This window comes from Mus musculus, chromosome 1, assembly GCF_000001635.26.
Source record: "Mus musculus strain C57BL/6J chromosome 1, GRCm38.p6 C57BL/6J".
NCBI classification, from domain to species: Eukaryota; Metazoa; Chordata; class Mammalia; order Rodentia; family Muridae; genus Mus; species Mus musculus.
In genome coordinates this window covers 86,540,142-86,553,117 of record NC_000067.6, presented here as the reverse complement: position 1 = coordinate 86,553,117, position 12,976 = coordinate 86,540,142, and the positions used below count along the sequence as shown (strand labels likewise).

Below are 12,976 nucleotides of genomic sequence, written 5' to 3'. Positions count from 1 at the left end.
TAGTTATTTTCATTGATACTTCATAACTGTCACTTAGCTACTGTTATGAATCATAATGTAAATATCTGATATGCAGGATATCTGATATGTGACCCCAGTGAAAGGGTCAATCAACCTCAAAGGGGTCCCTACCCACAGGTTGAGAAGTGCTGTGCTAATTGCTTTCTCACAGACCCTAAGTTTTCCCTTGGGGCTTGGCTACCTTCCTCCACCACTGCCTTCTGTATTTCCCTTCCTTCTGGCTCCAGCTCCTGGATTAGCTCCTCTAAACTCTTTCATTCCTCGCTTGCTTGCTTGCTTGCTTGCTTGCTTGCTTGCTTGCTTGATGCATGAGTGCTATCTCTGCAAGTATGTATGTGGACCACATGTCCAGGTGCCTGTGAAGGCCTAAAGAGCGCTAAAGTGAGCTAAGAGCCTCCCATTCTTTTTTTATTATTATTATTATATGTAAGTACACTGTAGTTGTCTTCAGACACTCCAGAAGAGGGAGTCAGATCTCATTACGGATGGTTGCTGGGATTTGAACTTCGGACCTTCAGAAGAGCAGTTGGGTGCTCTTACCCACTGAGCCATCTCACCAGCCCCGAGCCTCCCATTCTTTCATGTTCTTTGCTTCCTTGTTTATCTTTCTGGAAACTCGATACTTTGCAAGCTTTGACTTTGCTCTGAAACATATTATTTTATCCTGAAACTTATTTTTTTATTATTTTATTTAGTGTGTGTGTGTGTGTGTGTGTGTGTGTTGGGGGGAAACATGTGACTACCACAGCTTACATGTGACAGCCAGAGGAAAACTCATGGAAATTGCTTCTCTCTTTCCATTTGGATACCAGGGATGGGTTGTCAAGTTTGGTGGCAAACACCTCCACCAGCCCTGAAGCTTATTTTTAAAGCTGTTGGTACTTTTGCGTGTGAGGGCATTTTACTTGGTCTGTCCCTAATGCAGGAGTCCTAATACCAAGAAGTGCTGGCCTCCAAGGGGAGCCTCTCTCTGTTCATCCTCCTCACAGCACCAGGAAGTCTTTGCAAGGAGATGACCTGGCTGACCCAGAGAGTGCTGTTTATAAATAGTGTCCCGCACCCCTCCTTTAAAGCCTGCTGGCCTAATCCTCACTCTAAATTGGAATTGACTTGACCTTTGAGCCTCAAAACTCAGGTCTCTTTTTCCTCTGGAAATCCTGCTTAACAAAAAGCTACTAAAGCAAAATGTTTTTGGTTTGGTTTGGTTTGGTTTGGTTTGGTTTTGTTTTGTTTTGTTTTGTTTTTGAGACAAGATCTCTCAATCAATCGTGCTTCAGCCTCCCCCATGCTAAGATTGCAGGCCTGTCAGTTGCTTGTTGGGGTAGTTCCATCCCCGTCTGTCTGTCTGTCTGTCTGTCTGTCCCTCTTCCCAGTTCCTCCCTCGATTCTTAGAATGAACCCAGAGACCCCAGGACATTGAGAAGCCAGCGAAGCACTGAGCCCCAGCCTCATCTGTCACTCCTAAAGCTACAGAACCTGAAGGAGCCTTAGTCACTTCCACTCTACTGCCCTCAGATGGAACACTCGTGTTTATCTGCTTTCATGTCATTTTTAGTAGATAAAGTCTGACAAGTCCCTATCACTGTGGAATGAAACACTAGATCTACACAATGGCAGTTTTCAGATTAGGGTACATTAAAGAACTGGAAGTTGTTGTGATAACCAAGATACTTTTTTTATGCCTTTGCGTGTTTGCCTTCATGTATGTATGTGCACATGTATGTATGTGCACATGTATGTATGTGCACAGTGTGTGTGCAGTGCCTGTCGAGGCCAGAAAAGGGTTCCAGATTCCCTGGGACTGGAGCTACAGGCAGTTGTGAGCCCCCTGTATGTCCAGTTCTGTGACATTCAGTGCGGTCTTTTGACTTCTCTGGGCACCTGCACTCGTATACACAGGCCCACACAAAACCACACACACATACACCTAATTAAAAACAAGGGGTGGGGAGATCGCTCAGAGCTTAAGAGCACAGGTCACATCAGGCAGCTCACCTTTAGCTCTGGCCCCATCAGAGAGACCTTAGGCTTCCATGGATACCCACATACATACACATTATTTTAATTCTTGGCATTATAATTACACCATTCTCCCTCCCGTTCTTCCAACCCCTCCATGTGCTTCCCCTCTCCAGCTGCTCTCTTGCAACTCATTACCTCTTTTTTCTTAATTGTTGGGAGATACACATAGCTTTAAAGTAATAGAAATCTTTTGCATCCCAGAGTTTTCTTGCTGACCAGGGCCGGGGGCATTTTCTCATCCAGATGCAGCTTGAGCTAAGACTATTTCTTTAAGGCTTTTTCGAGCTGTAGCTTTTTGCTAAGAATGCCTTGGCTGCCTGTGAGTCAGAGGTTGTAGAAATAATTGCATTTGTATTTGGTCTTTTCTTTTAACTTACAGTCTGATGTGAACGTTGCTGCAGTGGACACATGGGACACTACTGTGAGGTATTGAGAGGCCTTTGCAGAGTAGGCCAAGCAAGGACAATGTCTTCTAAAAATCTGGAGCTTAAGGTATCTGGGCCAAATCTGAGCTCAGAGTCGGTTGACAGGGCAACAGTGTCAGCTGTTCTCTATCTAAGATGGAGAAGCTCTACCTTACATATGCAAGGATAGGTAGGCAGATTTTTAGTACTTAAAATCATGTGCTGAGACCTAAGTAGAAGTTTATACGTGGAAGTTACATTTAAATTCAGTTACTTAAAATAAAAGGTAGGAGTTTAACTCAGTTGTAGAGTTTCACTTAGCATGTGAAAAGCCCTGGATTCTATCCCCAGAACAATAGATTAGTTAACTGATTTGAAATGTAGAGCAGAGGAAGTGAACGGAATAGGTTAAGAAGAACTCAGTGGCCCAGGGCATGGTCAAGCACTTCGGAGAACTGGTTAGGACCCACATACCCAGAGGAAAAAGGCATTCGGAACTCTGGCTCCTGACCTAATCACTCGAAAAACCTAGCCTGCCGGACTGCCCAGGCTTATCTTGTGTATCTTCTGTGTAACAGAAAAATGTAGACCTTCTCTGGGTGAATGTCATCCTGTCACCCATGTAGCTGTGCTATGCAGGGGCCCCAGCTGTCCTCGAGTGAAACAGTGGAAGAGTGTGACAAAGATAATGCCAGGAAGGTAGAGGGCCAGGGCCTGCACCAAAAGGCCACACAGCAGGAATGGGCAAGTTCAGATGTCTGTGCAAACTCACACAGAAAGCTCTGCCTCAAATGCATGTGCAAAGCCAGTTCAGGACCCCAGAACTAAGGTCTCCATTGTCCAAGCCTACGCCATGTGCTCGCCTCAGCTGTACATGGGAGAAGAGAGATCCACACCTCCTAACTGCTGAGGGGCAGCACAGCCCATGCCTCTCAGAGGAGTGGGTGACATGGCCTTTGTTGTCAAACAGAAAAAAGGCACAGATAAGCTTCCTCAACTGCTCAGCCACTTCACAGAATATTCCTTTACATCTTTTACAGACAACTTTTTTGCTTATTTGCTTATTTGCTTATAGCAATAATTTTCTTTGTCAATCATTTTTAAAAAGAAAAAAGCTTTTTCATTGAATTATTGTGTTGTTTTGGGGGAGGGGGGAATAAAGGTCAGTCTAGCCTCTAACTCACAATGTAGTGCAAGCTGTCCTCACACTCAGTAGGTAGACAGTGTAAAGTTGAACACCTGATTTCCCTTAAAAGCACCTGCTTTGGGCGTGGTGGTGCACGCCTTTAATCCCAGCACTCAGGAGGCAGAGGCAGGTCGATTTCTGAGTTCGAGGCCAGCCTGGTCTACAAAGTGAGTTCCAGGACAGCCAGGGCTACACAGAGAAACCCTGTCTCGAAAAACCAAAAAAAGCACCGGCTTTCCAGGTCTGTACCACCATATCTGGCTTCTGTTCTGTTAATTCCTGTTTTTGAATCTTAGGCCTCATAGACTATTCTCTAATTCTCATATCTTTTTAACTCCATTTATTTATGTATTATGTCTGTGGGACTGGGCATGCACTTGCGCCACAGCCAGATGGGGAAATCAAGAGGACAGCTTGCAGGAGTCAGCTCTCTGCTTCTACATGTGTTCCAAGGGTTGAACTCAAGCCATTAGGCAGCAGGCCCTTTTACCCACTGAGCCATCTCTCCACATCCCTTTCTGTGTCTTTACTCACCTGTTTTCTAGCCTTTACCCTTTGTTTATTTCTTTCTTTTTAATTTTTGCTAAGAGCTTTCTTCAATTTTTCTTCCAGCCTTTGCATTAGATTTCTTGACTCTGGTCCCAAAACTTGTTTTTTCTAGAAGTCTTTCTTGTTCTCTGGATGTGTTATTACTATCTTATTTATTGTATCAAACACAGAACATAGAAAATAAAAATATATAAGTTAGAAGCCATTTTTGACTAAAACAGATATTCAGTTGATTATCCCATAAATTGTAGCAGCCATGAACCACAAAAAAAAATAATCAACTAAAATATAGAAATTCTGTGATATAGAACACCTGGCAGTTGTGTTATAGCATGTCTTTCTCATTTTTAAAGATTGCTTCTGTGTGTGCTACTTATGTTGCATGTCTGTGTGTGTCTGTGTGTGTCGGGGGGGGGGGGGGCAGAAGAGAGCATTAGATCACCTGGAGCTGAAGATATTGGCAGTTGTGAGCCGCCCCATATGGGTTCTGTAAGCTGAACTCTGGACCCCTGACAAAAGGTACAACAGACTTTAACCACTGAGCCATCTCTCCAGTGATATCTTTTTATTATTTTTTAATATTCTTTTTTAAAATTTTGCATCTTGATCTGTATTTTTTCTCTTATTTTTTCTTTGTTTTCATAGTAAATGTCTTGATTTCTGATGATTCTTGGCTGACTGGGTTGCGTGTGTATGCCTGTGTGTCTCTCTCCATGTGTACATATGCCACAGTACTTTTGTGGAGGTCAGAGAGGTCAGAGGACATCTACTGGGCATCTGTTCTGCACTTCCACCGTGAGATCTAGAGGTCAAGCTGTCTCCTAACACTTAAAAGGTCTGGGAGAGCTGTGCAGTAGTGAGGGAGGCTCATGAACTGTAACTGTATGGCTTAGTCCTTTGGTGGTACCCTGAGATCTGACCTGTTATATTTTTACCATTTTTTGGCTGATGAGACTCCTCTGACATATTTAGATTTTTTTCACTATTCTTTCTTCTAGCCCTTGCTACCAGTTCTAGTTGCTATCTTTGAGTTCTTTCCTTTCTCTCAATGCTGAGATTTGAAGAAGGGCCTTGAAACTACTAAGCAAGCTCCCCACCACTGAGCTATATCCCAGTTCATGTCTCAGATGTTATGTAACATGGTGTAGATTAAAAACCTCTGGAGTCAGCTGGGCTTGGTGGCGCATGCCTTTAATCCCAGCACTCAGGAGGCAGAGGCAGGCCGATTTCTGAGTTCCAGGCCAGCCTGGTCTACAAAGTGAGTTCCAGGACAGGGATTGTTCTCAGAGCCTCAGTCTCCTTAATCATACTTGATCAGAAATTGGATGAACCTTCGGGATGCCGAAACAGGGAAGATACTCTGGCAAGGAACAGAAGACCTGTCTGTCCCTGGTGTGGAACATGAAGGTACTTTGCAGCCCCTTGAGTGTACAAACTATGCCCACTGCCAGAACAGACCCTGGCATCAAGGAGCTAAGTAAGCACGCAGCTACTAGACAGGTGAGCCCTGCAGGTGAACCGAGAGAACACTTCTTGTTCCATTTTTACATTTCCTTCTCTCACTTCCCAAATCCACCTTAGCTCTGGACCATCCCCAGATCTGGATGTGATGGCATGTTCCTGTAATCCCAGCACTTTGCAGATTGAGACAGAAAGATCAGGAGTTCAAGGCCAGCCTCAGCTATATAGTTAATTTAAAGCCAATCTGGACCACATGAAACCTTGTCTCAAAAAGGAAAGAAAAGGGAAGTTATAATATTTCAACTTTTTCCAGAAGAAAATTTTCATTTTTATCTTTCTGGAGGAAAAAAGGAAAGGTAAATCATTTCAAGAAATCAGAGCATAAAGCAGGCTCTGACAGCTGCACAGAGAGAGGATGTTCATCACAGCCAAAAGCATGGTGAGGCCTGTGGAGACACCTAATCTGGTGTTCCTTGACGACGAGTCTCCTGTGCTGACCAATTAGATCCCTCTGCCTTTAGCTGGAACATAATGCAGTTACCAAGGCGTTTAATGAAAGCTAATTATCCAAACAAATTCTCTAAGGCAGCCAAAGGAACTCCCAGGATCCTGAAGTGTTGTATCTGTGGTTCTCATTTAGAATAGTACCAATCTCTCTCTCTCTCTCTCTCTCTCTCTCTCTCTCTCATCAGCCCGTGTGCCCAAGAAAATCCTCAAGTGCAAGGCAGTGTCTCGAGAATTGAACTTTTCTTCAGCAGAACAAATGGAAAAATTCCGCCTGGAACAAAAAGTTTACTTCAAAGGACAATGCCTAGAAGGTATTCTGCCCCATGTGTGTCTGGAGCTGGGGGGGGGCAGCAGGCAGGCAGTGCTCTGAAAGCACTGACCTTATCACTAATGGACTCTACATTCTACAGCACTGGGAAACCCCAGTGAATACGAACCAAAACAAGACTGGACACCAAGTAAAGTGGGCTTTGAGTTCTCTGATATGAGAAGCCTGGGTGCCCGTACCTGTGCCTGTGCCTGTGCCTGATGTGGTGTTGTTACAATGTGATCTTGGAAGAAGCAGTTTATGATGAAGTGTAGTATAGGGTTGTGTCTATACATCATAAGCTGTGACTGGGAAGGACTCTGAACTGAGTACTCAAAATATCAGAGAACACGTAGACACTGGAGTGCTGCCTACCTCTGATTTACTGCAGAGCTTGCTGCTCCTAAGAAAATGCTGCTTCTAATGTCTCCTTCCCGATCCTTGTCTATTAAACCCATAAGGAACAGCCCAGTGTCCCTGAGTGTAGTCGTGTACGCCTTTAATACGAGCACTCAGGAAGTAGAAGCAGGTGGACCTCTTGTGAGTTTGAGGCCAGCCTGGTCTACAAGTGAGTTCCAGGATAGCCAGAGCTACACAGAGATACCCTGTCTTGAAAAACCAAAAAAGAAAAAAGAAATAAAAGAGAAAAAAAGCCAGCCTGTGGCACAAATCAGAAGAGAGTCTGTGAGTGTCCCTGTGTCCTTTCGTGTAACTCTCTGATTTAGGAGGTATCTGATAGGTTTCTTTTGTGGTTCTGGATAGGGAAAACCCACTCTAAAGGAGAGGGACACAGCCTATAGTTCCCCATGCCCATAAGTAGCACCTGCTCACTGGCTTTTCCTTCTTCCTTCAGAGTGGTTCTTCGAGTTTGGCTTTGTGATCCCTAACTCCACAAACACCTGGCAGTCCTTGATAGAAGCAGCGCCTGAGTCCCAGATGATGCCCGCCAGCGTCCTAACGTGAGTGAGGGCCCAGTAGACTTCAAAATGTATCTTAGAACAGGCATTCAGGCAGGCGGGACTCCAGGTCCTACTCACAGGCAGAAAAGTAGAAAGAACAAACAGGCCGGGCAGTGGTGGCCCACACCTTCAATCCCAGCACTCGGGAGGCAGAGACAGGTGGATTTCTGAGTTCAAAAACAGCCTGGTCTACAAAGTGAGTTCCAGGACAGCCAGGGCTATACAAAAAACCCTGTCTCAAAAAAACAAAAACAAAAAAATTTAAAAATAAAAATAAAAACATTGTCAGTAACTGCCACCTAACCTTTTTCTCTTGGGACAAGATAGAGTCTTTCAAATATTTCAGTAGGCCCGGGGTTGTATTTCAGTGGTAGAGAGCTTGCTTAACATAGGTGAATTCTATGATCTTCACTGCCAAAAGAAAGTCTCAGTATTAGTGTTGCCTAAAAAGTTAAGACCTACATATAATTGTGCCACACTAGTTCATCTGGCAGGAGATACTCCCTGAAAGCCACAGCAAGTGGATAAAAGAGCTATAAAAGGGGCTAGAGAGGTGGCTCTCCAGCTAAGAGTACTGGATGCTCTTCCAGAGGATCCAAGTTTGAGTCCCAGCATTCACAGGCAATTCTCAGCTCTCTGTGGCTCCAGTTCCATGGAACATGAAACCCTCCTCTGGCCTCCACGGGCACCAGGCACATGTGTGTTGCACACAGGCAAAACATCCATACACATAACAATACTTTTTATTCTTAATTTTTTTTGAGACAAGATCTCTATGTAGTCCTGACTATCCTGGAACTCACTCTGTAGACCAGGCTGGCCTCAAACTCAGAGATTTGCCTGTCTCTGCCTTTATCTTCCAAGTCTTGGCATCTTCCACAACACCCAGCCTTAAAATAATTATTTTTTTAAATAAAATATTTTTTAAACCCTCAAAGGGATTTGATATGGCAACAGTATTCCGTTTTATAGATGGGAGCATTCATGGCTCAGTGGGAGTGTTCTTGCCTGAATGCACAGGGTCCTAGGCTCAGTTTCTGGCACAGCCACGGAGATAACCATCTAACCAGAAAAGTAAATGCCATCACTCACTGGACAGGTGCCTCGTGTAAGGCTCTTTGGTTACAAACAACAGAATCAAATCCTGGTGAACAGAACTGAGTTAGACCAAGCAGACGCCTGGGCAGCTTGGAAGGGACAAGGCCAAGAATCTTCCTCAAGGAGTAGCTGAGGAAGGGTGCTTTGGTGGGGAGAGGGGGCATCTGGTTGGCATGAATAGAATGCTGTAACTCCTGGGGGGGAAGGTGCGGGGGGGGATGTCACTCAGCTGACCCAGACACTAGAAGAGGGATTGTTCACAAAGGATGGTGCCACTACCCAAAATCAGGAGAGTACTGCGAGGCAGGCCACACCCTAGCTGTCTGCTTTACTCAGTATTGTAGAAAAAGCTGCCTTCCTGAGGTCTGCCCAGGATCTGCAGCCATCCATTAGGAACCAAGCCAGAGGTATCCATGAGACCTGTATGCAGAGCACTCTGCAAAGACATCAGTGCGCCAAGACGAAGGGCATGCTCTTATTCCTGACTTTTTCAGTTGAGAACAAACTGGTCACACGTGAGACTAGTTAACCCTGTGAGGCTAGCCCATATAGACACACTTGAATTGTATTTGTAGTTAACCCTGCAGACTCTAGCCCATATAGACACACTTTAACTGTATGTGCCTTGCCTTGTTTTTGTTCTGAGACAGGGTCTAACTTTGCAGCCCTGGCTGGCCTGGAACTCATATAGATCAGGTTGACCTGGAATCACAGAGATCTACCTGCCTCTTCCTCCCGAGTGCTGAGACTGAAGGTGCGCACCGCTATGCCTGGCTTTGTTCTCCTTTTGAAATGGAACTTCACTATAGTCCAGAGTAACCGTGAACTCAGATCCTCCTGCATTGGCCTTGTGGACACTGGGGTTATGTGCACCACCACACCAAGCTCTGGACAAGGACTGTAATGGCCCAAGCTCTAGGTGTCCACGTGCCAAGCCCAGAGCACCCAAATGGACACCATCTGTAGACAGGGCACCTTGGCCTGTGGCACTCTCTTTACCCTCTTGGTTCTTTCCCACAGGGGCAATGTCATCATAGAGACAAAGTTCTTTGACGATGATCTTCTTGTCAGCACATCCAAAGTGAGGCTTTTCTATGTTTGAGAGAATTTGTGTGCACTTCTAAGAATTTGGCCGGGGGCAGGAGGAAGCTGAACTTGTTCTCTGCACACCTGACTGGGATACTCCAGCTGACTCACTCCTTCAACACAGAACCCACCTGTGCACCAGGAAACCAGCTCTGAATAGACGGCCAGTGGCTTTTCTCCCAAAACCTCCATCTTCACTGACAAGACTAAACTCCCAACCCCAGCCAAAGGCAGGGATAAGCCTCGACTCCTTCCTGGCGCAAACATGGGAACAAACCCTCCCAGGAGCCACGCTGCGCCTGTCACCTGCCTGCCTCCTCCTTGGGCCCCACAGGCTTTCTTTAGCCTCTGGTTTTGAAAAAATTTTACCTTTCTGACCCATTTAGGTTTTTCCTACCACTTGTATTTCATACATTCTCATACCTTTAACTTGTAAAATAGACTATGATATTATTATTACATAATGTAATTAAGGCATTAAAATATTCCTACAGTCTTTAGCATGCCGATGCTTCCATCTCCTTTATGTCTGGACTGTGACTCTATCTTCATGAAGGAAGATATTTATCTCTCACATCACAGGATTATAGCTACGGTTCCCTCCAGAACTAGACTGATAGTTTTCATTCCCAAAAGCCTCCACTGCTGCTTCTGGACATCAGAAGAGAGCAATGGTGAGGAGGCTGGGGGAGCACCGCCCTTGTGCAGTGCTCCTTTGTTTGTCTGACTCAGAAAACCACAAGGAGTGCTTTGATAAGGGCTCACCTCTGGGCCACAGAGTCAGTTCACTGTCCTTCACAAAATAACAGCAATTTCAAGTTATCTGGCAACCAGAATGGTAGGCCTGGCCCTTTGGTATAGCCTGGCTCCCCAGTTCCCACTCTCCTTCTGAGTCCATTGTGTCCCTGACCATGTCTCTGGGTAAGAAGATACTATACATTCTGAGTATCCCAGCATCAATTTTCTGTGAAAATTCTCTTTGTCATGTTATCTTGGGAAGTTTATTTTCTTCTTTTTAGGCAAGGTCTCATGAGGCCCAGGCTGGCCTCATGCTGGCTATAGCTTCGATGGTGACCTTGAACTTCTGATCCTATTTCTACCTTCTCAGTACTTGAATGACAGGTGTGGCTTTGTTCTCCTTTTGAGATAGAACTTCACTATAGTCCAGAGTAACTGTGAACTCAGATCCTCCTGCCTTGGCCTTGTGGACACTGGGATCCAAATCCAGGGCTTTGGGCATTCGAGAAAAGCACTGTATCAACCCAGCTACATACCTACCATAGAAACCTCTTTAATAGTCAAAACTAAATTTAGGAAAACCAGGGTGAGGGGCTAGGAATGTAGCAGGGTGTAGTGACACATACCTGTAATCCCAGCACTGCAGAGGAGAGACTGCCCAGGTCATGAGACCTGCTCTCTCACATGCTCGAGCCCACACACACACTCACACAAAGGTGAAAAAAAAATGGATAAAGGTTTCCTTTTGTCTTCTTGAAACCATATCTCTTCTCCATGTAGACTATATTCCGTTTTCCTGAACTATATAGGATCCTCAGAATTCTTTCAGGCAGCGCGTACCAGTGCTGGACACATGGCTGTGGAGAAAGCATTATCTTGGAAAATGCTTCCCTGGAGCAGGCATGATGGCTCACCTAGCATCTGCGAGATGAAGGCAAGAAGAGCAGTTCAAGGCGGGCAGTGGTGGCGCACGCCTTTAATCCCAGCACTAGGGAGGCAGAGGCAGGCCGATTTCTGAGTTCGAGGCCAGCCTGGTCTACAAAGTGAGTTCCAGGACAGCCAGGGCTATACAGAGAAACCCTGTCTCGAAAAACCAAATAAACAAAAAGAAGAAGAAGAAGAAACACATAGACAAAGCCTGGCACAGTGTGTGGCCATTGGTTTTCAAAAATTGTTAGGTACTCGCTCGGGTCCCCGGAGATTCTGATTCCAGAAGTATGATACCCTACACACACACATGAGCACCTCAGGCTGGGGCTATGCTCAGTGGTAGAGTCCAAGGCTTCAATGCCAAACACTGCAGGAAAAGGAAAACACCCTGGGGACCCGGGTCCAGTCTATAGGCTACACTGGGACATGCTAATGCGGCCATCAAACTGCTGGAGACATGAGAGTGTAATAAAGACAGCCCCAGGCAAACCCAGGTCTCTTAGCAGTGTGCTAGGGGCAGAGGCAGACACATTTCAATCCTGTGCAAACTGAAGGAATGAATTAGCTTGGATCACTAAAGAGAGGAGGGAATCCCAGGCCACACAGCCTTGGGCAGATTTGGGTGAGCGAACCGATTTCTTTGGAGAAAATTTGGCCCAGGTTTGCCAAATACCCTCTCATCTTTCTCCCCATTGTGTTACTTGCCAATATCTTGAGCCCTTTTAAAAACGGGGGGTGGGGGGTGGCAGGGGGCAGGGAGTTGGGGGAAGTGAGGGGACAGGCAGGCAGATCTCTGAGTCCAAGGCCAGCCTAGTATACAAAGTGAGTTCCAGAAGAGTCAGGATTACACAGAGAAACTCTGTGTGTGTGTGGGGGGGGGGGGGGGATCTCACTATGTAGACTAGGCTAGCCTCAAACATCACCCTCTAGACTCTGCTTCTGTCTGTCTAGGTTTGACCAACCATACCCACTGGGCATTGTTCTTTTTAAGTTTTTTTTTTTTTTTTTTGGTTTTGGTTTTTTTTGTTTGTTTTGTTTTGTTTTGTTTTGTTTTTTGAGACAGGGTTTCTCTGTGTAGCCCTGGCTGTCCTGGAACTCACTTTGTAGACCAGGCTGGCCTCGAACTCAGAAATCACCTTGCCTCTGCCTCCGGAGTGCTGGGATCAAAGGCGTGTGCCACCACACCCGGCTCTTATTAAGTTTTAAATATTTATATTGTGTGTGTGCACCAGGGTGGAGACCAGAAGATAACTTGAGTGGACTGGATATTGCCATCCACTAGCTGGGTTGAGGGATTGAACTTAGGTTGTGAGGGTTGGCAGCAAGCACCTTAACCTGACAAATCACCTAAGGGCCCTACATGTTCCTCTGTGGTGGGGGAATATATCTGACACTGCGTTTGCCTTACATGGGAATGTCACATTCAGGCCACACTGGGAGTCCATATGTATCCATAAGAGGCTGTGCTCATGGTTCTGTCTTGACTAAACCCCATCAGTGGAAGGAGGATGGAACAAATGGTTTTCATAAGCTGGGGACTGTAGGAAAAGATGTTCCTAAGGACAAACAAAATAAAGCAAGCCTTTTCTGTGCCCCTGAGTCGGTCCAGCACATGGTTTGGAAGGTTGGTATGGTTTTTAAGGTGCTAGGGATGAGCCTTAGACATGCTAAGCATGTGTTCTAACATTGAGCAACAGCCTCAGCCCTA

The 12,976-nt window shown here is 45.6% G+C and overlaps 1 protein-coding gene across 4 annotated transcripts in view; it reads left to right on the top strand.

The window, feature by feature from the left end:
- Nucleotides 1-10,106, top strand: part of Pde6d (phosphodiesterase 6D, cGMP-specific, rod, delta) — a 39,774-nt gene extending 29,668 nt beyond the window's left edge. Inside the window, exons 2-5 of one of the 4 annotated variants that reach the window (NM_008801.3) lie at nucleotides 5,501-5,589; nucleotides 6,336-6,461; nucleotides 7,311-7,416; nucleotides 9,535-10,106. In NM_008801.3, the coding sequence (NP_032827.1) occupies nucleotides 5,501-5,589; nucleotides 6,336-6,461; nucleotides 7,311-7,416; nucleotides 9,535-9,616 (403 nt within the window). In that variant the 3' untranslated portion in view covers nucleotides 9,617-10,106. Of the gene's footprint in view, nucleotides 1-5,500; nucleotides 5,683-6,335; nucleotides 6,462-7,310; nucleotides 7,417-9,534 lie in introns of all 4 variants that reach the window. The other 3 variants (NM_001360817.1, NM_001360816.1, XM_030252232.1) reach the window with 3 other exon arrangements.
- The last annotated feature ends 2,870 nt before the right edge of the window (nucleotides 10,107-12,976 follow it).